We start from the raw sequence: 26,386 nt of genomic DNA, 5'->3' as shown, positions 1-26,386 counted from the left end.
CCTCCGGAGCCAAAAAAATTCTTAATGTGTTATAGGTGAAACCGCGTTATATCGAACTTGCTTTGATCCGCCGGAGTGCGCAGCCCCCCACCCCCTCCAGAGCGCTGCTTTACCGCGTTATATCCGAATTCGTGTTATATCGGGGTAGAGGTGTATGAACAATCCAATGGAGTTTAAATATGATTAGAAAAACAATACTTAACTGGATAATATTGTAGCTATGTATTCATAGTAACCATGTTTACCAAGATCAGTTTGCTCAATTGAACTTTCTTATTTTGTTTTCTTATTGAAAAATTGCCAAAAGGAATTATAATTCAGACAAATGACCATTTTGTGACTCTGCCAAAGCAAATGTACTACAGTAACCTCATTCTTCTAAGAGTCATCAATTTCTATAACTAACTTTAAACATTAATTACTATGGGGTAACATTTCAAAAACTTGTATTTTAGAAAAACCTGCAGGAACATAAATGTGAATGTGTTTAAAATGACACACATGACAAGTCGCAATGCCACTCACTCAAATTTGGCGTGGCTGCCCCTCTGTCAACAAATCTGATTGGCTCTGCAACCCTGCGAGCCTGCTTGCTCCCCTCACCTGTACAGTCCTTCCAGCAACCCTGGGAACCAAGCACCCCCAGCCACTGGAGAGAAGCGGCGTGGGGGCACCAGGAACCTCAGTCCCCAGGATGGTAGGAGGATTGGATCTGGGCTTTGGGTGCTTCCTGGGGAAGAGGAGATGCCAGAGGACGAGGTCTGGGACTCCAAGAGCCATCTGTCCCTTGGTGAGGATAGTGCTCTTCAGACTGAACACTTCTCTGGGTAAGAGCTTGGGGTTGGGTGTGGGGCAGGGAGACCATGGAGCTAGTTGCAGGGGGAAGAGAGCTCAGAACTGGGTGCAAGACTATGGGGGGGGGGGGAGAAGACTGTGAGGCTGGGTGTGGGACACCAGAAAAACATGGTGGGTGCAGAGTGCAGGGCTGGGCACAGAGGCAACAGTGGAGGGAATGCAGGCCTGGGAGCAGGGGGAGAGAGCTTGAGGCTTGGTTCAGGCCCAGGGAGGAAGAGCTCTTGGACCGCTCCTTAGGAAAATTCTGGTTGCATCCCTGCTCGTACACAAATACTAGCATCAGTGAATATATTCTGCACACTTAAATTTCCTCTTGCAGAATGAGTTACATAAAGCATCTGTTTTCACTTGTTGTCCAAATAGTTATACCAATAAGTTTATCCACAGAGGTGGCTCCATTTCGGTCATGAATGAAACAAAATCTCTATAGCTCGCTAAATATATTTTAGGGTCCATTTCAATTCAAGGCACTGCACAAATGTGAGCCATTATACATATTGGACCAACTGGCTTCCACTGTTACTTGTCTTTCCAAAGATTTCACTGGCCTGATGAACAACCCAATGCATATAGAAGATATCTCCAAAACATATGACAGTAACCTCAAGGGCAACAGCCAGAGCTTGATACTGACACTATTTTTTGGGACTTAAAAAGTATGAATGAGTTTTGAAAGATGCTTTGAAATTTTACAGTTTAAGATAGAGAACATATTTTTTTAAATCCAGAATAGGTTGTGGTGGCTGAAGCAGTGCACAACAACATGAGGAGTATTTTATCCAAATGTCGCCTGCACATACTTGAACATCCTGTTTTCACTGCTGCAGAAGAGAGGGAGAAAGGGGAAGAAAAAGTGAGAGTGAATGGTAAAGAGGCAGCAATAATGGATATTGTGTATGGAATGAATGAAGAGAGACAGCAGGTCAATGAGTGAATGAAGAGGTAGGTTAAATGAAAGGGGGGCTAAAGTAAGGAGGGGAAGAGAATGGAAGAGGTAGAGACTGCACTCAGAGGTTTAAAAACTTGAGCTCGGACAGCCATTTTCCCCCTCCACACAGGAGAAAATAAATATTAGAGGGAACACTGATCTCAATCTAAATTCCAAAATTGTGGGTGCAAAAACTTGGGTATTGAAAACAGAGCCTTGCCATTTTAAAGGCTGTTTTTTAAACTCTGGCCCTAGAGATGGTGGAGTGAAACTACCTTTATTCAAACCAAAAGAGGGCTGGATAGGACTTTCAAGGGTTTTAAACCCAGAAACAGTTCCTCCGGATTACAGGTGCAATGTGTTGTCTCTATAGTGATCCCAAAACCAAAAAAGGGCTCAGATTTTTGAAAAATGGTGAACTTGTACCTTGCATAAACTACTTGCTAAGCAGAATGTAAGTAATAAGACTCTCTCATCCTCTACTTGCATCTGAAGAAGTGAGGTTCTTACCCACGAAAGCTTATGCTCCCAACACTTCTGTTAGTCTTAAAGGTGCCACAGGACCCTCTGTTGCTTTTTACAGATTCAGACTAACATGACTACCCCTCTGATACTCATCCTCGAATTGTTATTCAAATAGTTTCAATAGTCTTAGCTACCCAGGTCAGGTTCAAGCAGTGAGAAATAGCAGATACACTGTATCAAACAGCTGATTGCAATTATGTTCCCTCATCTGTCAGAAACACACACAGATCAAGGACAGCTTTTCCTCAGCAAAGTGTGAATCACTTACAATTACTTCCATTTCCTGCTGCAGCTGATTCATGGTCAGCTCAAAAAGAAAGAGTGGGGTGTCTGATACATATTCAGTCTGGAAGTCAGATGGTGCAACAGCCTGATCAGAAGCCCATTGAAGTTAACAAGAGTCTTCCCATTGACTTCACTGGACTTGGGATCAGGCCGCAAAGCAGGTAACAGAATGAACATGACAGATAGAAATTCAGTGGAACAAGCAAATATACTTTAACTTCCCATCTCTCCCTTGAGGAACTTCACCTAAAAGAATATGAAATAGAAATGTATCTAACTTTTCTGCCATTAAGCCCATCCACAATGGTAATGAACACAATGCCGGAATCTGTCTAGCACCAACCAAGTTTAAACAATCCTGATCTCAGGCCCTGGTCTTGATTGTGATCCACATGTCAACTACACTGATCTTAAATGGTCTTTTGTGAAACTATTTTCCTCTCACATACCATTATTTTAAATTATTCCTAACAGTATGATTATCCCAAAAGGAGTGTGACATTTTGCAGTGGAAAGAATAAATAAAGCATAGACAGTAATCTCACCCACATATACTAAAATTAGATGGACATCTTCTTTAAAATGAATGCATCTTTCCTTTGGATGCATGATGATTAAGTTCAGTGGACCAGATCCTCTGCTGGGTGCAACTCCATTGATTTCAATGGAATTATGCCAGTTTAAAACACCTGAAGATCTGGCCCACATATTCAGTGTGCTAATATCAACATCTGTCTATAGGGGGAAAATCAGCACTGAAAAAAGGAAAGAATCCAGTAAAACAGCCACTGAGACAGCACAATGATACATATTCAGGACTGAGAAACGCTGTAATGCAGAATACTTGTATTGGGATCTGACTTGGCATGCTTGCCGGTGGACTTTCTGAGGCAAGATTTAACTTAGAAGTGACATACTGTACTTAGTGGTCTAGTCTTACTTCAATGCATAGAGAGCTCCAGAGTTCCATGTGTGCACTGAAGAGACCTTCACTTATTTATAGAATATTTATTTGTGCTGTTACAGCCATGAGACTTGACAGAAAGGGTTCTCCACACTGTCCTATAACCAGCATTTTGCTTTGAACAGCATTAGCTTAACCAAACTCACTAGCAGAGGGAAGTGCTCAGGTGACAGAGAGAAAGGAAAAACAACAATTAAGCAGTAGTCAGTGAAGGAACAGAGTTCAGGAAAAGAACATTAATATTCTCTGTAGAGCCTGAGTAATAGGATAACAATGGATTCTTTGCACTTACAAAATATCATTCATCAAAGATCTGAAAGAATTTTAATAATATGAAGAAAACCTCCCAATACCATTAAAAGGAAGATCATCATCCCCATTTTACAGACAGGTAAATCGAGGCAAAGAACTTTTGTAATTTACCCAAGATCAGAGAGAGATACAGTGAAAGAGCAAAGAATAAAATCCAGGAATCCTAATTACCACTCTCTTGCCCTAACAACTAACTACTCTTAGAAAACCTCATTTCAAATGGCTGAAATATTAAGAGATAAAAGTGCAAGGACCATATTATGTCTGCCCATAGCAATGTGTCCCGTGCTTAAATCCACCGGATAATACATTATGAAATCATTTTATAAATGTTGTTTTCTTGTAGAATACTATAAACATGTGAGGTCTAAAAACTTGCAGTGCACCTTTAAAAAGCAGTTACAGTTAGGTTTTTAATCTGGAGATAAAGATAATGTGAGATGCATACCATATAGTTACTCATTAAAGTGCATACTAAAGACAGAATAGATTAAAACCCCTATTTAAATTGTCATCTTCCTTTTCTCTGTTATGTATTTATTTAGCACAGACTGTGCTTGATCTAGTCCAAAAAAAAAAAAAAATCTCAACCAAAACCACAAAAAAACAGACATCCCTGCCTTGAAGATTTTATAATCTAAATAACTCTTCCAGCTCCTGATATGGTAGGGAGGTGCATTCCCTAATCCAAAATGAGCTATTTAATAAAGTTACAGAAAAGGTATTATTATTTATGATTATTAATAGAAACATTCACATATTTCCCATATCATGGCACTTCTGCCTCTCTTGAAGGGATGGATGTTTGCTTTAGTTAGCTGAAGACACACCAGGAGATATGTTCTTTTTTCATAAACCAGATTCCTAGAACTCTTTCTATGTAAATCCTCAAGATTTAAATATTTGAAGTATTTTTTATATGTTTTTCCTATCTTGACAAGGTGGGTTTTTAAGATGCACCCACAGAGTTCTCTTTTTTTTCCTGAAAAAGAATCTGAGCTGGAGTTATTTCTCACCAAGTTAAATCCACAAAAGAAAACTTTCCAATATCCCAGAGCTATTGTTGGTAAAAGTGTATCATCTATGGTTACTTGAAGATTTTCCTTTGGAAAAAAACATGGCTGTTTCTCAGTAAATATTCAGGTGACATATAGAATGATTAGATCTAAAGCCACTAGCCAGAGTGGTTATAAGTTACCTGTTTTCTGAACTTGTCCTATAGTGTCCCAAGGAGACACAACAAGTATTACATTACCATTGGTCCAAGCACACCCAGGCCAGACAACTGTGGTCAACTAACACTAACTGTCTCTCTTTCCAACATAAAAGGAACAGAACAATAATTTGAACTTGCACTAGGAGTACTCACTACATTTGCAGCTGCTATAGTTTCCCCCACAAAAAATAAATAAATTAGTGCATCTCTAGTAAAAAAAAAAAAAAATACCCAAAAACCTTTATGACATGCTTCTGAGTAAAGAGGAAGTGGGAAATAGTCTGGGAAGCATATCCATTCTGAGATGGGTGGCTTGCCTCCAAAAGTCAAAGAGAAACAGGCTTCACTGAAAGAAAACTGGCTACAGAGACCAATTTCCAAAACGAGAACAAGTGGTCTACCTAAACTAGCAGATCCCTGAGAGTGGGGCAGAGAAGAAGACAGAAGGATGGATAAATAACTCCTCTCCTTCCCCGAACCCATCCCTCCCAAAAAAAACAATCAGATGGGAAAGGAGAGAATGAGATTACAGCCTTCTGAGGGTGCAGTCAATGCTCCCTAGTTTTTGCAAGTTATTTAGATTCCATAGTGATGGGCACCTAAGAATACATAACTCAAAGAAAAGAAAGTGAAAGAAAAGGTCTGCACAAGTGCAAACACTTTCCTAGCTAAACTAAGAACAAAACTGGAAGTTTCGTTACAAGATATCTAGTAAGAGTCTTTATCCTCTGGACCCAGACCTCCTCTAAGTAGGTACAACTCCATTCATGTGAATTAGTTTGCATCAGGCTTGAATTTGATGTTCCATGCCCTCTAGCTAGAAAGAAGAGTAAAAGTTAGAGATGAACAAAGAGCATTATACAATATTACTTTTTAATTTTAGTATTAAATCCACACTGTACCATGTTCCTATGAACACTCACAGTGTGGCTTTCACAGATTCTAAGGTCAGAAGGGACCATTGTGATCATCTAGTCCAACCTCCTGTAGAGCACAGATCATATAACTTCCCCAAAATAATTCCTAGAGTATACCTTTTAGAAAAACATCCAATCTTGATTTAAAAATTGTCAGTAATGGAGAACCCATCATGATCTTTGTTAAATTGTTCCAATGGTTGATTACTCTCACTGTTAAAAACATACGCCTTATTTCCAGTCTGAATTTTATCTAGCTACAACTTCCAGCCATTGCATTGTTATACCTCTATTTGCTAGACTGAAGAGCCCATTATCAAATATATGTTTCCCACGTAGGTACTTATAGATTGTGATCAAGTTACCCCTTAATCTTCTCTTTGTTAAGCTAAACAGATTGAAGTCCTTGAGTCTATCACCATAAGGCATATTTTCCAATCCTTTTGCAGTGATGTAATGACTAAGAAACAGTATTCATTGTCAAGTATCAGAGGGGTAGCCATGTTAGTCTGTATCCACAAAAACAACAAGGAATCCGGTAGCACCTTAAAGACTAACAGATTTATTTGGACATAAGCTTTTGCGGGTAAAAAACCAATTCTTCAGATACATGGAGTGATAATTACAGATACAAGCATAAATATACTGGCGCATGAAGAGAAGGGAGTTACCTTACAAGTCGAGAACCAGTGATGACAAGGCCAATTCAATCAGGGTGGATGTGGTCTACTCCCAAAATTGATGAGGAGGTGTCAATACCAAGAGAGGGAAAATTGCTTTTGTAGTGAGCCAGCCACTCCCAGTTCCTATTCAAGCCCAAATTAATGGTGTTAAATTTGCAAATGAATTGTAGCTTTGCAGTTTCTCTTTAAAATCTGTTTATGACTTTTTTTGTTGCAGGATGGCTACTTTTAAATCTGTCATTGAATGTGCAGTGAGATTAAAGTGTTCTCCTACTGGCTTTTGTATGTTACCATTCCTGATGTCTGATTTGTGTCCATTTATTCTTTTATGTAGAGACTGTCCGGTTTGGCCAATGTACATGGCAGAGGGGCATTGCTGGCACATGATGTGTCACAGATGTTATATGCATTGTTTTTACTTATCTGTGTCCTGTCATAATGTAATAACAAATATTTACATTATAAATACCCCTGTAACTAAATACCATCAGACATCAAAGAAGCCTTGTGGAATGTTAATGAAGGACTTTTTCTGATAAAGTGCTAATTCCAAAGCAAATGGCTATCACTCACAAAGTGCACTCCTCGCTCACCATTATCAAAGGAAAAGCCCATGTGGCTAGAGAAAGATTGTCAGCTTGTTTTCTGTGAGAAGAAGCTATAAGAAGGGATTCAAAGAAAGATCCTTTATCTCTGAACTGTTTAGACTCTTACAGGGAGGTGTACCAGATGCAAAGCGGAGATCCCCAGAGACAATCTGGGTACCCTGTAAAGACTTTGGGGAAGCTGGCAGTTTATTACAACTCTGCCATCATTTGGAATTACAAACTGTGATTCACCTGTACATATATTTTACCTGCTTTAACCTCTCAATCGCTCTCATTTCCTTCTCTTAGCTGATAAATCTTTAGTTAGTTTACTAGTGTTGTCTGGTGTAAGATCTGGAATACCAATTGATATGGGGTAAGTGACTGGTCTCTCGGGACTGGGAAAAACATGATGTGGTGTAATTTTTGGCTTAAGTTGTTTTATCACAAAGTCCAGTTTCTCTGGATGGCAAGATAGGATGGACAGTCTAAGGGGACTGTCTGTGACTCCATGGTAAGAATGGTATAGTGATCCAGGAGTTCATATTTGGTACTGGCTTGGTGAAATCTAATGATAGAACACATCACCAGTTTGGGGTATGTGCTCGGTTTCTGAAAGTCTGCCCTGAGGTAGGAACTCACAGTTGTGAGCCACTCCAATCAGTATAACAATATTAACCGTTATTAATCACCAAATGTTTAGACCTGTATGTGAGGACAGCACAGAGGGGCTAAACATGAAAGGAGACAGGGACTAAACACTAGTAAACAGAGAATAGTGAGATTTATTTAAGATTCCTTCATTAATTGGCCTTTCTTAAGACAGTTCTTTAAATAGCTTCTTCTAAAGTAAATGATTGAAATTTTTTTTCAATTTCATACAATTTAGTTAAGATTGCTTACGTTGCCCACCCATAAACTCTCTGGTTATTATTAACCAACATGATCTACATGTCCTTAAACAATTATTTTGCTTACCCATAAATAGCTTTATTATCTATGAAATATTAAGACTGGACTCTCAATAATTTTGGGAAATAAGACCTTGGTTTCGATTTACCAAGAAAGGAGTGCCTCACCAAAAGCAGGCCCACGCTCAAAGGTGTAATCCACGTGAAAAGCTCTCCTCAGAGAAGCACAGAAAAGAGATTGTAACTGAAGTAACTAGTCATTTGTGTTCTGTTATTTATGTTATTTAATGTTTATTTTTCTTTCTTTAATAGAATACTAATAAAATAGCCAAAACGGTGATTTTTATTTGCTTTCAATCACAGTATCCCCTAAATACTGAGGATGGGGTGGAGATTAAAGATTATCTAGGCATGGCCCAACACCTAAGCAAATACTTTCCCTCAGTTTTTAATGAGGCTAATGAAGAGCTTGGGGTAGTGGCAGGGTGGCTAATGGTAACAAGGATATGGAGATAAAAATTACCACATCCGAGATGAAAGTCAAACTCAAACAGTTTAATGGGACTAAATCAGGGGACCTGGATAATCTCCATCCAAGAATATTAAAGGAACTGGCACATGAAATTGGAAGCCCAATAGCAAGGATTTTTAAGGAATCTATAAACTCGGAGGTTGTACCCTATGACTGAAGAATTGCCAATATAGTTCCTATGCTTAAGAAAGGGAAAAAAAGTGATCTAGGAAACTACAGGCCTGTTAGTTTGACTTCTGTTGTATGAAAGGTCTTGGAACAAATTTTGAAAGAGAAAGTAGTGAACAGTAATCGAGATAAAATACAACATGGTTTTACAAAAGATAGATCACACCACACCAACCTGATTTCCTTCTTTGAGAAGATAACTGATTTTTTAGACAAAGGAAATGCAGTAGATCTAATCTACCTGGATTTCAGTAAGGTATTTGATACAGTTCCACATGGGAAATTATTAAATTGGAAAAGATGGGGATTAATATAAGAATTGAAAGGTAGATAAGGAATTAGTTAAAGGGGAGACTACAATGGGTCATACTGAAAGGTAAACTGTCAAGTTGGAGAGAGGTTACTATTGGAATTCCTCAAGAACCATTCTTGGGACCAATCTTATTTAACATTGTCATTAATAACCTTGGCACAAAAAGTGTGAGTGTGCTAATGAAATTTGTGGATGACACAAAGTTGAGAGGTATAGCCAATAAGGAGGAGAACCAGAATATCATTCAAGAAGAACTGGATGACCTTGTAAACTGGAGTAATAGAAATGGGATGAAATTTAATAGTACAAAGTGCAAGATCATGCATTTAGGAACTTATCAGTTGGAAGCAACAGGAGAGGAGAAAGACCTGGGTGTATTATCCGTCAATGTGATCCATGAAAAAGCCTAATGCTGTCCTAGGATGCATCAGGCAAGGTATTTCAGTAGAGATAGGGAAGTGCTAGTAACCTTATGCAAGGCACTAGTGAGACCTTATCTGGAATACCGTGTACAATTCTGGTCTCCTATGTTTAAGAAAGATTAATTCAAAATGGAAAAGGTGTGGAGAAGGGCTACTAGGATGATCCAAGGAATGGAAAAACTAACTTATGAGAGGACACTCAAAGAACTTGGCTTGTTTAGCCTAACCAAAAGAAGGATGAGGTGAAATATGATTGCTCTCTATAAATACATAAGAGGGATAAATACCAGGGAAGGAGTGTGAGACACTACACCCCATATTCTTCATAGAGATATGGTTATGATATGATTATGGCATAACTAAGATGTATTTTATGCAAGATGGGTCATATGAGATATCATTGGAAAGGATATAATTTACTGAATATGATTAACCTATTTGTATGCATGTATTATTTTTGTATCTCAAGTTAGGAATACTGTCTATGCATCTATTACAAATGTGTTTACACCTAGGGAACGCGCACTAGACCGAATGAAATTAGTCTGAATAGCCGGTTGGTGTAGTGAGATGAGACCTTGAAACATAACCTCTTGTGTCAGAGGCCCAGTCTGGCAGAGGCAGGCCCCGCTCACAGAAGTTGGCAAGAAGAGGGCTGCTAGAAGCAGGTGCATCTTAAAGACAGGGTCAAAAGGACAGCATGATGGATAGATCTGTTTGAAACAACATGATCAGAGGAGGAGACAGCCCCCAATGAGTCAAGGGGCTGTACTTCAATACGTCAGTAGGGTTGAGTAATCTGTCCTGTAACTGTATAAAAGTAGGTCCCAGAGTGCGCATCTTTGTCTGGCCTAGGGAGCAGTGGAAAGTCCCGCCACTGACTGAGCCAGTCAATTGCCAGGGGGCACAAATTTGTAGTATGTCTTGTAGAGTCTACGGGAAACTATTACTGTGCTTCGTTTGACAATAAATCTGGCTCGGGTTCCTTCATACCTTACTAGAGTCTGTGGTCTTTGGGGGTTCTCTCGGGGTTTGCTATGTCAGCTATCTGCGCAGAGCCGGGGCAGCACACAGAGGGAACACGCACACAGCCGACTGTTATCATTGAACGAGAGCAGAGCACCACACCAGTAGCTACTGACAACAGTTGGGAAGGGCCATTAGGTAAAACAATAGGTCATTGAAGATGCTAATCTCCCACCAGGAAGTCTTCCTGGGGACGCTACAAACAGCCTCTGAGTTATGGCTGCAGGGACATGTGACCAAGTCACCTGGTACTGGACTCCATGATAATATTAGTATTTTTCCACTGACTGGGGATGGAAATCACACTGGGAGACAAAGGATTCCTGCCATATGTAAAAACTATTTAAGGCAGGGGATTGACATCATCGTGGTTCATTCTTCATTGACTCACCACCCAAGAAAGAGGACTGAGGGAAACATCTGAGAAGAAAAAGACTGGACTAGGGGAAAACTGCTGAGCCCAGGTGAGAGAGTTGTCTCGCCTGTGAAAGGAATATCTGGAGTTTTAAGCTGCAAGCCAGTGTAGCTCGGCTTCAAGGATCTCTGCAATCTACCTAAAACAACAGTTAGGGTGAGAATTTGCTACTTATAACCTGTTTCTTTAGTATACTAAGCTTAGATTGCATGTTTGTTTTATTTGCTAGGTAATCTGCTTTGATCTGTTTGCTGTCCCTTACAATCACTTAAAAACTATCTCTTGTAGTTAATAAACTTGTTTTGTTTTTTCTAAAACCAATGTGTGTGGAAATCATAAATTGGAGCAGAAAGCTGTGTATATCCCTCTTCACATTGAGGGAAGGGGGCGAATTTCATGAGCTTATGCTGTACAGTCTCTGTGTAATGCAAGACAGTACAACTTTGGGTTTACCCTCTAGAGGGATGTGTGCACTTGAGTACTAGGCAATTCCTTAGCTGAGTTGTCCCATGCAGAGCTGATCTCGGCATCTGTGTGTATAGCTGTAGCTGGATGTGTCCCTACCTGTATGTGTGCTGCTAAAGTGCAGTCTGAAGCCTGGGAAAAGCCTTGACAAGCTGCATAGCAGTGCAGTGTAAAGGGAACCCAGGCTGGTGGGTCAGGCGGGCTCAGTGGTACCCCAGTTCCAAGTGGCATCCTGGGGGCGGGGGGGAGAAACCCATCACAGAGATGAGTTATTTAAGTTAAGCACTAATGTATAAATAGATGGCTATAAACTGGCCACCAACAACTTCAGGCTTGAAACTAAGGGAAAGTTTCTAACTATCAGAGGAGTGAAGTTCTGGAACAGCCTTCCAAAGGAATCAGTGGGGGCAAAAAACCTAACTAGCTTCAAGACTGAGCTTGATTAGTTTATGGAGGGAATGGTATGAAGGGACTGCCTACGACGGCACGTGGCCCATCAGCATCTGCCAGTAGCAAAAATCCCCAGTGGCTGGAGACGGGACACTAGATGGGGAGGCTCTGAGTTACTACAGAAAATTCTTTGCCAGTTATCTGCCTGGTGGGTCATGCCCACATGCTCAGGGTCTAACTGATTCATATATTTGGGATCGGGAAAGAATTGCCCCCGGATCAGATTGGCAGAGACCCTAGGGGGTTTTCACCTTCCTTTGCAGCATGGGGCACAGGTCACTTGCAGGTTTAAACTAGTGTAAATGGTGAATTCTCTGTAACTTGAAGTCTCTATTTTGAGGACTTCAGTAACTCAGCCAGACGTTAGGAGTCTATTTCAGAAGTGGGTGAGTGAGGTTCTGTGGCCAGCAATGTGCAAGAGGTCAGACTAGATGATCATGATGGTTCCTTCTGACCTTAAAGTCTATGAGTCTAAGATATGTAAAAGACCCCCTGTGATTAGAAGAATGGGAGTAACATCCCTAAATTGTCAGTAAGAGAGACAATTAGGCTAGGTCTACACTATGGGGGGGGTCGACCTAAGATATGCAACTTCAGGTACGCGAATAGCGTAGCTGAAGTTGCGTATTTTAGGTCGACTTACCTGGCTGTGAGGACGGCGGCGAGTCGACCGCTGCCACTCCCCCATTGACTCCGCTTCCACCTCTTGCTGCGGTGGAGTTCTGGAGTCGACGGCAGAGCGATCGGGGATCGATTTTATCGCGTCTACACTAGACGCAATAAATCGATCCCCGATAGATCGATCGCTAACCGCCGATCCAGCGGGTAGTGAAGACGTGCCCTTACTAAGAGCTGGCCTATCATTTCTTGTTTCTCTAGACTAAATATTTTTAGTATTTGGGGAGGAGATAAAATTACTTGACATTCAACACAATTTAAATTACTCTTTGTACCCCACAGCTAGCATTCAATGGCAAATAAAGGAGTGTTCTTAAAATGATCTTCTTATGGAAGATACAGCAGAGTTAGTTACAGCGAGGGCAGTGATTTAATAAACTCTGGTGGACATGACAGCCATGAGAAAGCAAGTTTTAATAAATTGAGACATTTGACTCAGGGGGAGGAATAGCTCAGTGGTTTGAGCATTGGCCTACTAAACCCAGGGTTGTGAGTTCAATCCTTGAGGGGGCCATTTAGGGATCTTGGTTAAAAAGTCTATCTGGGGATTGGCCCTGCTTTGAGCAGGGGGTTGGACTAGATGACCTCCTGAGGTCCCTTCCAACCTTGATATTCTATGTATCTTTCCAAAGACTGGTAAGACTAAGTACTGAAGAACATAGGCTAGGTCTCAGACTGGCAAGTTCTATCCAAAGGCTGATATGGAAAAGCAAGTATGTTTTGAAAGAGCTCTGAAATCTAAATTTAGAATACCACTAAAATGTTAACTTTGGGAAATAACATCGCAGAGTTTTACACATTTCTAGTGCTCTTATCACAGTGGTATCTAGATGCCAAGTTCTTTTTCTACCTTCCATTCAATATGGTATTTGTACAAGTCTTCCTCTGAGGGAATAATCATATCTTTGGCTAAAAGCATTAATTTTTTTATTAGAAGCTCTTTTATCTCTCAAGCCTGGAAAGCTTCTCTCTCTCAAGGGGGATAGTGGCGTACAGAACAGCTGCTGCCCCATCTTCCCCACTCCATCTCACCAGTTCCTGATTGTACAGAAGGCCATCCAATGTCTGTGAGAGCAGGGAGAGTCTGCAACAGTTTTACCTCTTCCCTATCCTCAGGGTTAAGAGGCTTCTCAGGAGCACGGTGCTACCCTCCACTCTGTATAGCTGAGTCACTCTCAACTACCTTTCAAAGTTCAGATATGACAAATATTTAATTACCTTTGACTTTTTACAGACTTGTTTGTTGCATTTAAAATATTTTAAAGTAGTCAATATAAGCAAAGATAATATTTTCACAGAACTGAATTTAATAAAAAGCTACTTAGCACTAACTCAGAAAAAAGTTCTCTTTTTGGATTTTTTGCTTCACTAACTTCCTATCAGTGAATTTATTTGCATAACAGAAACAATGTCAGACAACTAATTTATGCAAATAAATGGATCAATAGCTCAACTTCAATATACTTTAAATTGCAGTTTACAAAATAAGAACAAAAAGCTGTTAGGCATGCTTGTGATTGTAGCCTAAGAACATAAAGGAAGAGTGAAGAGAAAGAAAGTCTTGTTTGTAATGTTAATATTTGCAGCTTAATGATGCAGATAAAAGAATATTATGCTACACTGCTGAATCCAACAATTGGATATTTCAAAATCCTGTGTAGGCACCATGGCCACAAAATGTGAAGTCCTATGTTTTGAAGCAGTTTTACCAGTTCTCATAACCTCAAATACTGCAAGACTTGCAATGAAATTATCTTAAAATCTTCAGCTCCTGGAGCTGTACACTTAAATGAAAATCTCAGCTCTCATCTACAACAAAAAGTAAAGTGCTAGCCCTCACAGTTGCAGAGGAGCCCTAAAAGCTGAAAAGTCAGAAGGCAAAGAAAAAACCCAAGATTTATTATTAGTAAAATCTCATGATTTTTGAATTGCTTGATGTTAGCAAGAATGTAAATTTATAAAAGTTCACTAAAATTTGCAAATACACCAGTTGATCTAAGATATCTGTGATAACGTAGTGTTTCTGCAGCAGTTATTGTGCTTATATAAACATGCTAAGATTCTAAGGGTTGCATTCTTTCATATCTATAACAGGTTTTACTTAGTCTACAATAATCTTCTGTGTTAAATGCTTTGCTAAAATATAGTGATTTTTTTAAAACCGTGAGACAAGATGCCTCCTACTACAAAGCATGTTCCCAAAAGGGTGAATAATTGAACCTTCTAACTTGATAATATATTATTCCTCTGTTGTTTTCAATACAACAGAAATGGCAAGTCCTGGAAGCTTTCAAAAATAAGCAAGCATAAAGAAACAAACCAGAGTAGCTGAATACAATACTCTACATGCAGTAAAGTAAGACCACTAGGGAAATTTATCACAGAAGGCTTCAGAAAATAATCACAGAACAGTGTGCATGCCAGTGATAGATACTATCCCAATACCAAATCAATATATCTTTGCAACAAACAATATGTACCTTTTAACAGTCATAATCCATCACTGCATATCATGCTGACCAATACGGTCTCATTGTTTAGCTGGGCTCTCTTGTCTGTCTATGTCCATCTGTTGTCTCTTGTATCAAACTTAGATTGTAAACTCCTTAGGGCAGGGACAGTCTAGCTGGGAGCTCAAGAGCCGTGCAAGACGGTCCCATGGGCCGGATGTGGCCGGCGGGCAGTAGTTTGCCCATGGCTGCACTAGACCATGCTGCCTTTCAATTATTGCTCTAAAAATACAAGTAATACCAGTTATTCAAACCTAGTTCTCCAAAACAGTGATTATCTGAAATTATAAAACATCCCCTTAACACCAGAATTTCATTCTTCAAAATTTGACTGTTCTCAAAAGTCACTGGGGTAAGGGAGGATTTACCTGCAACCTTTGTAGAAACAATGTAGACAAGACAATCAAAGTTACCAAAAAAAAAAAAAAAAAAAAAAAACAGTATTGTTGAGTCAACAAAACAAAAATCTGTTCACAGGCAGTGATCAAACTATAATTAAAATAAAACAACATCCTCATGAAAGTAATACCTCACCAAAAGCAGATCAGTGTTATTTGAATTGCAGTAGCACCTAGAGGCTCCAATCAAGGATTGGGGCTCCAGTATATTATGCACTATACACACACACACACAATCAGTGCTTAAAGCAACCTGAAAAAAAGTGTGTGGAGTGTCTCATTACCCACACATCTACCCATGCTCCCTGCCTAGCAATTGCACCCCAAAAATCAATCCTGCCCTTTACAGTCCACCATCAGTTCTGCACTTCAAACCCATATTAATGTTACTCCTATCAGTTCTGCCTAAAATATGAAGAGAGCAAGTATAACAAGACCTGAAAAATAGGCACTGACTGATGAGACTGATAAGAAAGCTGAGGAATTAAGACATCATCATAGAGTATGCGGGGAAATTCAATAGCAGAAAATAAAGTAATTCATGCATCAAAAATCTCAGACAACTAAAATGTTACTACTGTTCTCCACAAGAAAGGTGACAACATCTAACTGCAGACTAGTGATTCAGTAGCAAATGACTTGAGAAAAATAACTCTGAGCACAACAAAACTTACATTAGCATGTAGGAAATAATATAAAAAAATATTGTTTGTTTTGTTTTAAGAGATTAATGTATGTTGTAATGTGAGGATTCAGACAGGACTCTCGCTTTCAGGTGCTTTTTATTATTATCAAATATTTATATTATTGTAGCCATCTAAATGCCTCAGGCAGGATTGAAGCCCTATTGTGCTAGGTGTTGTACAAACAAGAACTACTCACTTTAGTAAAGTTAAGCATCCATGTATGTGTTTGCTGGATCAGGGCCCTAAGAAGATAAGTTGACAATAGGAAAGATAGAGCAAGAGGGATACAATCATAATATAAAATATACTTTTACATATATATACACACACATAAAAATTGAATTTCTTAAATTATTATAAACAGACAAAGCATCAACTATCTCCATCTAGAACTCAACCCAGTCCTCACTAATTGATTAATTTTTCATAGGTATCAGTGCCTATGCGCAAGGACCAGCACAGAAGAAGGTACACAGACCTCGGGGTGAGAAGCTGACATCACTGGCAAAGAGGAATAGGTGGGGACGGGAGAGACAATGTGATATAATAGATAAGAATATTGGAGACAAAAATACATCATTGTGTGATATAGAGAGGATGCCACTTCTGCTACAGGCTGGGTGCCATTCCAGCTCTTTTCCCCCCCACTTATAGCCCACCCAGCATGAGAGGGGAAATTTCCTCCATAGTATCAAATGACAAAAGCTTCCACTGGATAAATATATATACCCCAGACAGTTTTATTACAATGAGAAACCATTTCATAAAAAAGCTTATCAAGTATAGATAAAAGTTACTTTCAACAATATAAGGACTACAATTAGATAGACATACAAAGATCTTTTCAAGGCAAAAAAGTATGTCCCTGGAACAGCTGTGCAGGTCACAGAGAAAGGAGAAAAGAAAGTCAAGAAGAGTCCAAGGCCAGGTTGAAAAGCAACTAGTAAAATGAAAGATATGAAAATGAGCCTTTTTCTTACCCTTTAGCCAGACAGTGTTCCAATAATGACATATTGTTGAAAACATGATCTTTAATCATGAAAGGAAGAAAAATTTTTGCCATCATGCAGAAAAGAAACTACTGATTGTTATGAGATAATGACATAAAACACTGTATAACTACAAACTAGAGCTCTGATCCCTATTCTCTTGTACTTCCATTGGAATCAATAGGACTACTCATATAATTGCATTAGTAAACGTTGCAAGATCAGACCTTTAATAATTAGAACATTCAAAATTAAAAAAATAAGCCATAGCTAAAATTTATTACCAAAAGTACAGCAGATGGCCAAAAATGCAGGCCTAACAATACTGCCAAGCAGATCAGACCAAAAAAAAAAAATTAGGGAACTGAAAAACATACTGAAAATTTTGAAGACAAGCATGGATTCAGAGAGCACTAAAGATAGCTGATAGATAAATTGAGAGGAAGCTAGCAGCTGGCTCTCCAATTACTGAGTATTGTATAAAAGTATATATTCAAATCAAAATCCTTCAGAACACTTATCCCCTCAAAGTTGACATCTGCAGTAGAGTCAAAAGAGATCTGGGTTTGAAACAATTATAATTTAAAACAATTAAGCAACAGTAACTAGTCACTTTAGGGAACTGGAAGAGGAGAGTAAAATGAGAAACAAGAGCATAGTTAAATATTAAAATAATCTGTTACACAGTATTTTCTTAGGACTGTGAGACTGATCTCTCAAACAGTACCCTTCTTTATACTGCCAAGAAGCATGCAATAAACTCAAACAGCTCTGTTCCATGTCTGCATAATCATTGCTCTTGCTATAGAGTGAATATGAAGTTAGTCACTGATGACTCTCTTTAATACCAACACTCAGAAAAAAAAATATGAAGTATAACTCATTAATGGAGAGGGCCATCTCAGGAACTTACTCAGCAAATAAACTCTTGTAGGTCTATAGGGGTATACTATCCAATGCCAGTTTGTGTAAGTTTAACAAAATGATAGGGTAACACACCTATTTTATCTTGCCTCTATTTGTAATCCAAACAGTAAGAAGAATAAAACCAAGAAACATTAGAGACAGAAAACACAAGGTAACAGAAATAGGGGACTAAAATAAAAACTGGATGTTGTCAATATGGACAGCAACATTTCACAACAATATTTTAGGTCATACCTGAGTAGATATACAGCCCTTTCAATATCGTTGAGTTCTTCATCAACTGTCAATCTCTCTATTTCTTCTGGTGTCTATCAAGTATGAAATACAAAATATGATTTTAAAATACCTTACTATTTCCCTGTTTTAGTTGTCTTATAACAACCCTTTCTCCCAACCTCCAGAGATAATTACATGGTTAATAGGAATTTAACCCTTAAAATCTCAAATAAGGCTTAAAATACAGTCAGATAAATCTTTAGCCAGAAATATGTTAGTGACTCTAATAAGATTCTAACAGTTATTCTTATAATATATATTTCATGCATATTTATAATTAACATAGACATATGAAAGTTACTGTAAACATCAACTACCTTTTTTCTATTTTTTCTTACTTATGTTTTTGTTTATACCTAGAAACATTAAGGCTTTACTAAACAGAATTCAAGGATGTTAATTTCACCACAACTGAAAGCAATTTTTAAAAATAAGGTGCTGCCTGAGCAGCCAGCTATGCACAAATACAAGCCTGAAATAATTCCAGCTGGATTTTAAAGCATCATTCTGGTTTTAAAGTATATACCTTTAAACTCCTGCGCACCGGCCTTTCTATAATAGTAAGTTCCTGCAGGTCTTCTATGTACCCAAATAAATTGTTCTGACTAAAATCCATTTTGGAGGAGATGATTAAAGGATGCACGTAATAACTACAGCCTTTGGCAAACCATGATCCATCCAAGCCTCACACTGCATTCAGTAGGAGAGGAGTCCACGCAACACCCCCTTCCACCGATGCACTTGAGTGTCGAGCAGTGACTGCCTCTTCCTCATAGGAAGCTGCTGAGCCCACACCACCCAGGAGGGGCCTCAGCAAACACAATGCGGCACCAGCACAACCTACTGCTGCTTCTCTGTGAGCATCACTCCACTCTCAACACAACCTCCTGGAAGGAAACTTTCTCCAGCAGCTTTACTTCCCTTAGTCCCTCCAGCGTCTGCAGGGAGCGGCAGGCACCAGCATATTCCCACCCTTTGCTCCGCGTGCCCTGCTGTAGGTTGAAGGGGGGCGGTTGCTTCGACTTTCTCCTCCACGCAGAAGGGATGCTCTTGTATTCAGGCTCGGGGGAGGCGGAGGAGGAGGCAAGCTGTGCCGGGGGCGGCGGCCCCTCTCCTCCGGTAGGCAGCAGCCCGTGGGTGTCGCCTCCTCAAGGGATCGGGTTGAATGGGGGCAAGTCCCCGAAAGGGGGTAGGTTGGGGGGCAGTTGGTCCTTCTGCCGCAGGCCCCCCAAGAGCGGTGGATGGGGAGCAGTTCCTCCAAGAGGAGGTGTTGGCGGGCGCGGTTAGGCCCCGCTCCCCTTGCGCATCCCCGGAGCCCCGGGTCGTTATCCGCCAGGGTAGGTCATCAGTGAGGGGGATGCGGTGCCATCGCCCCGGGACGGCCCTCGGGCAGGACAGGGGCTTTCCAGGCGCCGGGCTGCGCTCCCTTCTCCGGCGAGGCCCCCGCGAAGCGCAGAGCCGCCGCTCAACAACCGAGAGCAGGGCAGGAGCCGCCCCCAGCACCGCGGAGCTGGTCGCCGGGGCAACGCGCCGCTACAGCAGCCTTCGCGGGGCAAAAGAGTTGCCCGAGCACGGCAATATCCAAACGCGCTGGGGGATACGGGGAGGGGCGCCGGCGGCACTACCCCGCCGCAAGTCACCCCGGAATGCCAGGGCTCGATCGCCAGGAGAGAGGCGACCTCCGCCGGCCAGGAGCGGGGCTCCCGCTTGTCTTACACAGCCCCGTGTCACGGCTCTCCTCACACCCGATGGCAGGGCTCTCGTCTATCTCACACCCACCCACCCCCAGCCCTGTGTCAGGACTCGCCTCCATATCACCCACACCCGATGACGGGGCTCTCCTCTATCGCACACCCACACACACCTGTGTCTGGGTTCTTCTCCCTCACGCACCCCAGTGTCAGAGCTCTCTCCGCCATCTCACATTCACACACGCACCGTGTCGGGGCTCTTTCCTCGTTCGGTCTCATCCTCCTTCCCCCCACACATTGTCTAAGTCCCCCTCCTCTCCAAGAAAAATGTCAGGGCTCTTTCCTCCTCCCACCCCCACCTCTCTCTCTCTCTCTCTCTCTCTCTCTCTCTCTCACACACACACACACACACACACACACACAGTGTCAGGGCTCTCACCTCCATCACACACCTCACAACCACACACAAATAACGTCAGAGCTCTCCACCATCATACACCCCTATTTCACGGCTCTCCTCTATGTCACTCCCCCCCCCCATATTCAGTGTCAAAGCTCTCTCCTCCATCTCTCTTTCATATACACACACACAGTGTGAGAGCTCTCTCTTCCATCACACACACACACACACCAGTATGAGGGCTCTCTTCCCACACACACACTTACACACACAACACACCAGGGCTCTCTTCTCCAACACATGCACACACATAGAGCATCAGGGCTGACCTATATTATAGATCACTCCACCACCAGGAATAGGACTCATGTCCCCAATGGCACAGCTCTGACCCATCATACCCCTCTTCCCCCCAATGTCAGTACTCCTCCATCACACACCTAGTGTCCCATGCTCTGGGTGTCCCTAAATCTTGGACTGCCAGAAGCTGGGGCAGAACCATAGGGACTGGGTCACTCAATAAATTTCCCTGTTCTGTTCATTCCCTCTGAAACATCTAGCACCAGTCACTGTTGGAAGGCAGGATACTGAGCTAGCTAGGTTTCAGAGTAGCAGCCATGTTAGTCTGTATCCGCAAAAAGAACAGGAGTACTTTGGCACCTTAGAGACTAACAAATTTATTAGAGCATAAGCTTTCGTGGACTACAGCCCACTTCTTCGGATGCATATAGAATGGAACATTTATTGAGGAGATATATATACACACATACAGAGAGCATAAACAGGTGGGAGTTGTCTTACCAACTCTGAGAGGCCAATTAAGTAAGAGAAAAAAAACTTTTGAAGTGATAATCAAGATAGCCCAGTACAGACAGTTTGATAAGAAGTGTGAGAATACTTACAAGGGGAGATAGATTCAATGTTTGTAATGGCTCAGCCATTCCCAGTCCTTATTTAATCCTGAGTTGATTGTGTCTAGTTTGCATATCAATTCCAGCTCAGCAGTCTCTCGTTGGAGTCTGTTTTTGAAGTTTTTCTGTTGTAATATAGCCACCCGCAGGTCTGTCATTGAATGACCAGACAGGTTAAAGTGTTCTCCCACTGGTTTTTGAGTATTATGATTCCTGATGTCAGATTTGTGTCCATTAATTCTTTTGCGTAGAGACTGACCGGTTTGGCCAATGTACATGGCAGAGGGGCATTGCTGGCACATGATGGCATATATCACATTGGTAGATGTGCAGGTGAACGAGCCCCTGATGGTATGGCTGATGTGAGCTAGCTAGGCCATTGGTCTGATCCAGTATGGCCATTCTTATGTCCAACGTCAGAGTGTTCTTCACAAGTAGGGCTCTTTTTCTGTCACAGAGGTCATGAAAATCACAGAATATGTCACTTCCACGACCTCCGTGACTTCTGCAGGGTGTGTGGCTGACTCTGGGGCCAGCTGCTCAGGTGGCCCCTGGGACAGTCACACCAGCCATGCTGGAGTGGCCCAGTGGACAGCCACACCAGCTACTGCTCTGGTGACCCCCTTCAGTGGTCTCTGGCTGGCCAGCCAGAGCAGCTGCTATCCGCTGGCCCGGGCAGCAATCCCCAGCCAGCTGGCCCGCTGACTGGAGTAGCCGCAGTCTACTGGCCTGGGCAGCTGGTGCCACTGGCCCCAGATGCTCCCCCCCACCCTGCAGCACCCCTCACAGACATCCCCCAGCAGTGGCCCAGTGCCATCCCCCCACCCCCCGCAGATTTAATCACCGGTATTTTTAATGTAAGACATGGACAGGTCACGGGCCGTGAACTTTTGTTTATTGCCCATGATCTGTCCATGACTTTTACTAAAAATACCCGACTAAGTCATAGCCTTATTCATAAGCCCTCTTCCTCCTATGTCAGGGCTGTCCTTCTATCTCACACCGGAGTGTCCCAATAAAAAGCCCAATGTCTGGTCTATTTCAAAATAGATCTTTATGAGTGAGATCAGATTTTCAGAAATGTTTGTGAAAGCGTGTCATGAAATATGCAGCAAATTCCTTTTATGCTAGAAGCTTTTAAAAGCTCCCTTAAAATTAATCTCCATTCAAGGAATTTATCTTCAGATAAATGGGACTTGGCACCAGGTCTGCAATGGAGAATGGAAGGGATCTCCAGTAATAATACCTTGTACTATTCAGCTCCTTATTTAATTTTTTCCCTTGGCTCTGGTTAGATACTGTTCATACTTAATCATACAATAATAAGGCAGAGTTTATTATTGTACTGCTTGATTTTTATAAGTACTCTCAACTTACAGTAACATTTATCATTCTGCCTGACAGATACATATTTGGGTGGAGAGAAAGAATATTCAATATTATTTTGAAATAATAGCATCCTGTTTTTAGATATTGCTGATGGGCAAATTGCCAAACTGTCAGGGCTCTCTCCTCCATCACACTCACAGAAGATTGCAAGTGAGAAAAGAAGACAAAAAGACTTGCAGCAAGAAAAAAAAGAGAAGTGGGAAGGCTTGAGAATCACAAGTTGATTTAATTGTGGACTCTCTACTAAAAAGAGCAGATAGACCTGTCACCAGAGCTGAGCTGAAGAACAGAAGGGTGTGTTGTCTGCCAGTATCTAAGATACAGGATAGGGACCTGATGCTGAAGAAGATCCTAATGGGAGCAGAAAAGAAACACTGTTTGTGCTTCACATGGAAACAAATGAAACTGCTACATTCTCACTGGGATGCATCAAGGAAGACTACACCAGGCTGGAGAAGATGCTTAAAGTAACAGAGGCCCAGGTGAACATCAGTGGGATTCTACCTATCACTAGAGAAGGAGAGCAAAGGCAAGACAAGATTATGATGATCAACAGATGGCTCAGGCAATGGTGCTATAAGGAGGGTTTTGGGATGTTCGATCATAGGGAGGCATTCATGATAGAAGTCTGTTCTCATGGGATGGACTCCACCTGAATTGAGTAGGAAGGATAATAGACGTCCGGGATGCAGGTTGGCATAACTTAATACAAGAGCTTTAAACTAGGAATTTGAGGGCGGGGGTGATGACTGGGAGATGCTCTTGTAATCGCCATGCCTGACTCTAATATTGAGCAGAAGGAAAAGCAAATCAGAGTAGACAGAAGTGGATAAAGAACTACAGAAGGTAGCATAATGGACTATAGGAGGAAAGAAGTACCAATGACAGAAACAGTCAGGTAGGCAATACTGGCAGTAAAATAACTGTCCTAATCAGGCCAGGAATCTGGGTGAGGCCAAGCAGAACCAACAAAGATGTTTGTATACCACTACAAGGAGCCTGGGCCACAAAATGGAGGAACTAGAACTTGTAGGGCAGGAAATGAAATCAGATATTATAGAGATAATGGAAATATGGTGGAATAGTAGTCATGACTAGAATACAGGTATGTCAGGTCAGTCTGCAAAATATCTTTGATGCCTGTACACAAATGCAAGGAGTATGAGGAACAAGCAGGATGAACTGAAAGTCATGATATATGAAGAAAATTATGACTTAAATGGCATCATAGAGACTTGGTGGCACAACTCCCACAATTGAAGTATAGCACTGAGGTATCTAGCTTGTTCCGAAAGGATTGGTGTGGGGAAAAAAGGAGGAGGTGTTGTGCTGACGTCAAGAATGTATACACTTGCTCCGCGGTCCAAGGGGTAGTGAGCAACAGACCTACTGAGAGTCTCTAGGTGAGGATAACAAGGGAAAAGAATAGTAACAATGTTATGGTGGGGGTCTATTATAGCCATTCTACAAGCAAGTAACAAGATTAGCTAACATACATGAGCTAATATGAATTACTCCCGAGGGAATTCTGCACCAAAAAAATAAAAATTTTGCACACAATATTTTAAAATTCTGCAAAATTCTGCAAATTTTATTTGTCAATAAATAAATGTGGAGGCTCCAGCATGACAGTGGGGAGCACAGGCCACTGGCTGCACAAAGGTGAGAAATCACCCTGCAGCCCTCCCACCAGGACACAGACTCAGAGGTGAGGTTGCACCCAACACTAACACAGCACAAAGGCCAGGCCTGCCCCAGAAACACCCTGGGGCCCTGCCCCTCTGCGACAGGTGCACCAGGTGTGGACAGGCAAGTTCAGCCTGGCAGGATCCAAGAATAGAGGGGCTTAGTGTGGGGGGATCCAAATGTGGGGTGAGAGGGTTCTGTGTGGGGCAATCGGGTTGTGGGCAGCTTGATACGGGGGTCTGGGTATGGGAGGCAGGGCCGGCTCTGGCTTTTTGGCCGCCCCAAGCAAAAAAAAAAAAAAAAATGGGGCGGCCAGAACGACAAAGCAAAAAAAAAACAAAAAACCTGCGGCACGGCCGGGGCACGGGTGCAGGGGGACCGGCTGGTGGCGGGGGAGGTGGAAAGAGAGAAGGGGGCGGCCAGGGCTACAGCAGGGGCGCTGCCACGTGGCCCCTCCCGCTGCACTGCCTCCTGCCGCAAGGGCTCCGCTCCAGTCGGCGGGGAGGGAAGGAAGAGGACTGCCCTGCAGGGCACTCTGGTTCTCCATGCTGCCACCCCCTACAGGGCGGCCGGAGCGGAACAAAAAAAAAGCGGCCGTGCTGTCCTAGGATTGGGCAGAATGCCGCCTCGAACAATCTGCCGCCCCAAGCACCAGCTTGCTCAGCTGGTGCCTGGAGCCAGCCCTGATGGGAGGAATCTGGATGCACGAGGGCTCATTGCAGAGTTCCAGGTTCAGGGGCAATGGAATTCTGCCAGGGGGGGGCAGGTGAAGGTGGTTGGGGCTTGGCAGGAGGGATCTTCATTGGGGCTTGGTGGGGGGCCGGGTGCAGCTGGTTGAGTCTTGTTGGGGTTGGAGTTTGAGTGAGGGGCATTCAGTGGGGGGGGGGGGTCCTGGGTGCAGAGGGTTGGGGCTCAGCAGGAGGGTTCCAGGTGCAGGGGGGCTCTGAATGCAGGGGGTGGGGCTTGGTACAGTGGGGGGTTGGGTGTGGGGGACTCAGTGGGGGATTTCTGGATGCCAGGGGAGGTTTCTGGGGTTGGTCTGACCCAGCTCCTGCCGCTCCTTGCAAGGAAAAAGGAAGTCCTGTCCTTCCCCTCCCCCAGTCCAGCCAGGACTGCAGCTGAGCCCGACGAAGGGTAGAAGCCACTGGCCGGAGCATCCCAGTCCTGTCGCCCCCCACTGATTTACCTCTCTGGCAGCTGTTAATGGGCAGGGGTGTCTAACTGCTCTTTTGGGTTCCTTTTGCTTTCCAATCAGAAAGTCATTTTTCTGCAGGGAAACAAAGAAATCTGTGGGGGACATGAATTCTGCACAAGCACAGTGGCACAGAATTCCCCCAAGAGTATATTAATAAAGGATTTTAATTTCCCTGATATCTGTTGAAAGACTAGTGCAGCAAAATATAATACATCCTGCAAATTCTTAATGTGTGTAGGGGACAGCTTGCTGATTCAGAAAGTTGAGGAAACAAGTAGGAGGTCGTCCATTTTGGATTTGGTTTTAACCAACAGGGATGAATTAGTTGCGAACGTGAAGTTGGTCAGGAACATGGGAGCAAGTGATCATGATCTGATAGAATTCAATATCCTATGGAAAGGAGGACATGAGAACAGCAAAACAAGGACATTGGACTTCAGAAAAACAGATTTCAACCGACTCAGAGAAATGGTAGGCAAGGTCCCATGGAAAGACCAATTAGGAAGAAAAGGAATCGAAGCGGACTGGCAGTTCTTAAAAGATGTAATACTAGAGCAGGGGTCGGCAATCTTTCAGAAGTGGTGTGACAAGTCTTCATTTATTCACTCTAAGTTAAGGTTTCGCATGCCAGTAATGAATTTTAACATTTTTAGAAGGTCTCTTTCTAGAAGTCTAT

General features: G+C 42.2%; 1 protein-coding gene across 5 annotated transcripts in view; it reads right to left on the bottom strand.

Annotated features, from left to right (window-relative positions):
• Positions 1-20,401, bottom strand: part of PPP4R4 (protein phosphatase 4 regulatory subunit 4) — a 111,941-nt gene extending 91,540 nt beyond the window's left edge. For 2 of the 5 annotated variants that reach the window (XM_065595653.1, XM_042858666.2), the window contains exons 1-2: positions 18,965-19,908; positions 18,397-18,470 (exon numbers count right to left, since the gene is read on the bottom strand). Coding sequence is in view for 1 of the 5 variants with exons in the window: in XM_005307491.5 (XP_005307548.1) it covers positions 18,397-18,470; positions 18,965-19,054 (164 nt within the window). In the remaining 4 variants the exon portion in view is untranslated. Of the gene's footprint in view, positions 1-16,442; positions 16,489-18,396; positions 18,471-18,964; positions 19,951-20,302 lie in introns of those variants that run through there. The other 3 variants (XM_065595652.1, XM_042858665.2, XM_005307491.5) reach the window with 3 other exon arrangements.
• Between the last annotated feature and the right edge of the window lie 5,985 nt (positions 20,402-26,386).

Source organism: Chrysemys picta, chromosome 4 (assembly GCF_011386835.1).
Source record: "Chrysemys picta bellii isolate R12L10 chromosome 4, ASM1138683v2, whole genome shotgun sequence".
Lineage (NCBI taxonomy): Eukaryota > Metazoa > Chordata > Testudines > Emydidae > Chrysemys > Chrysemys picta.
This window is presented reverse-complemented; position numbering and strand designations above follow the sequence as displayed.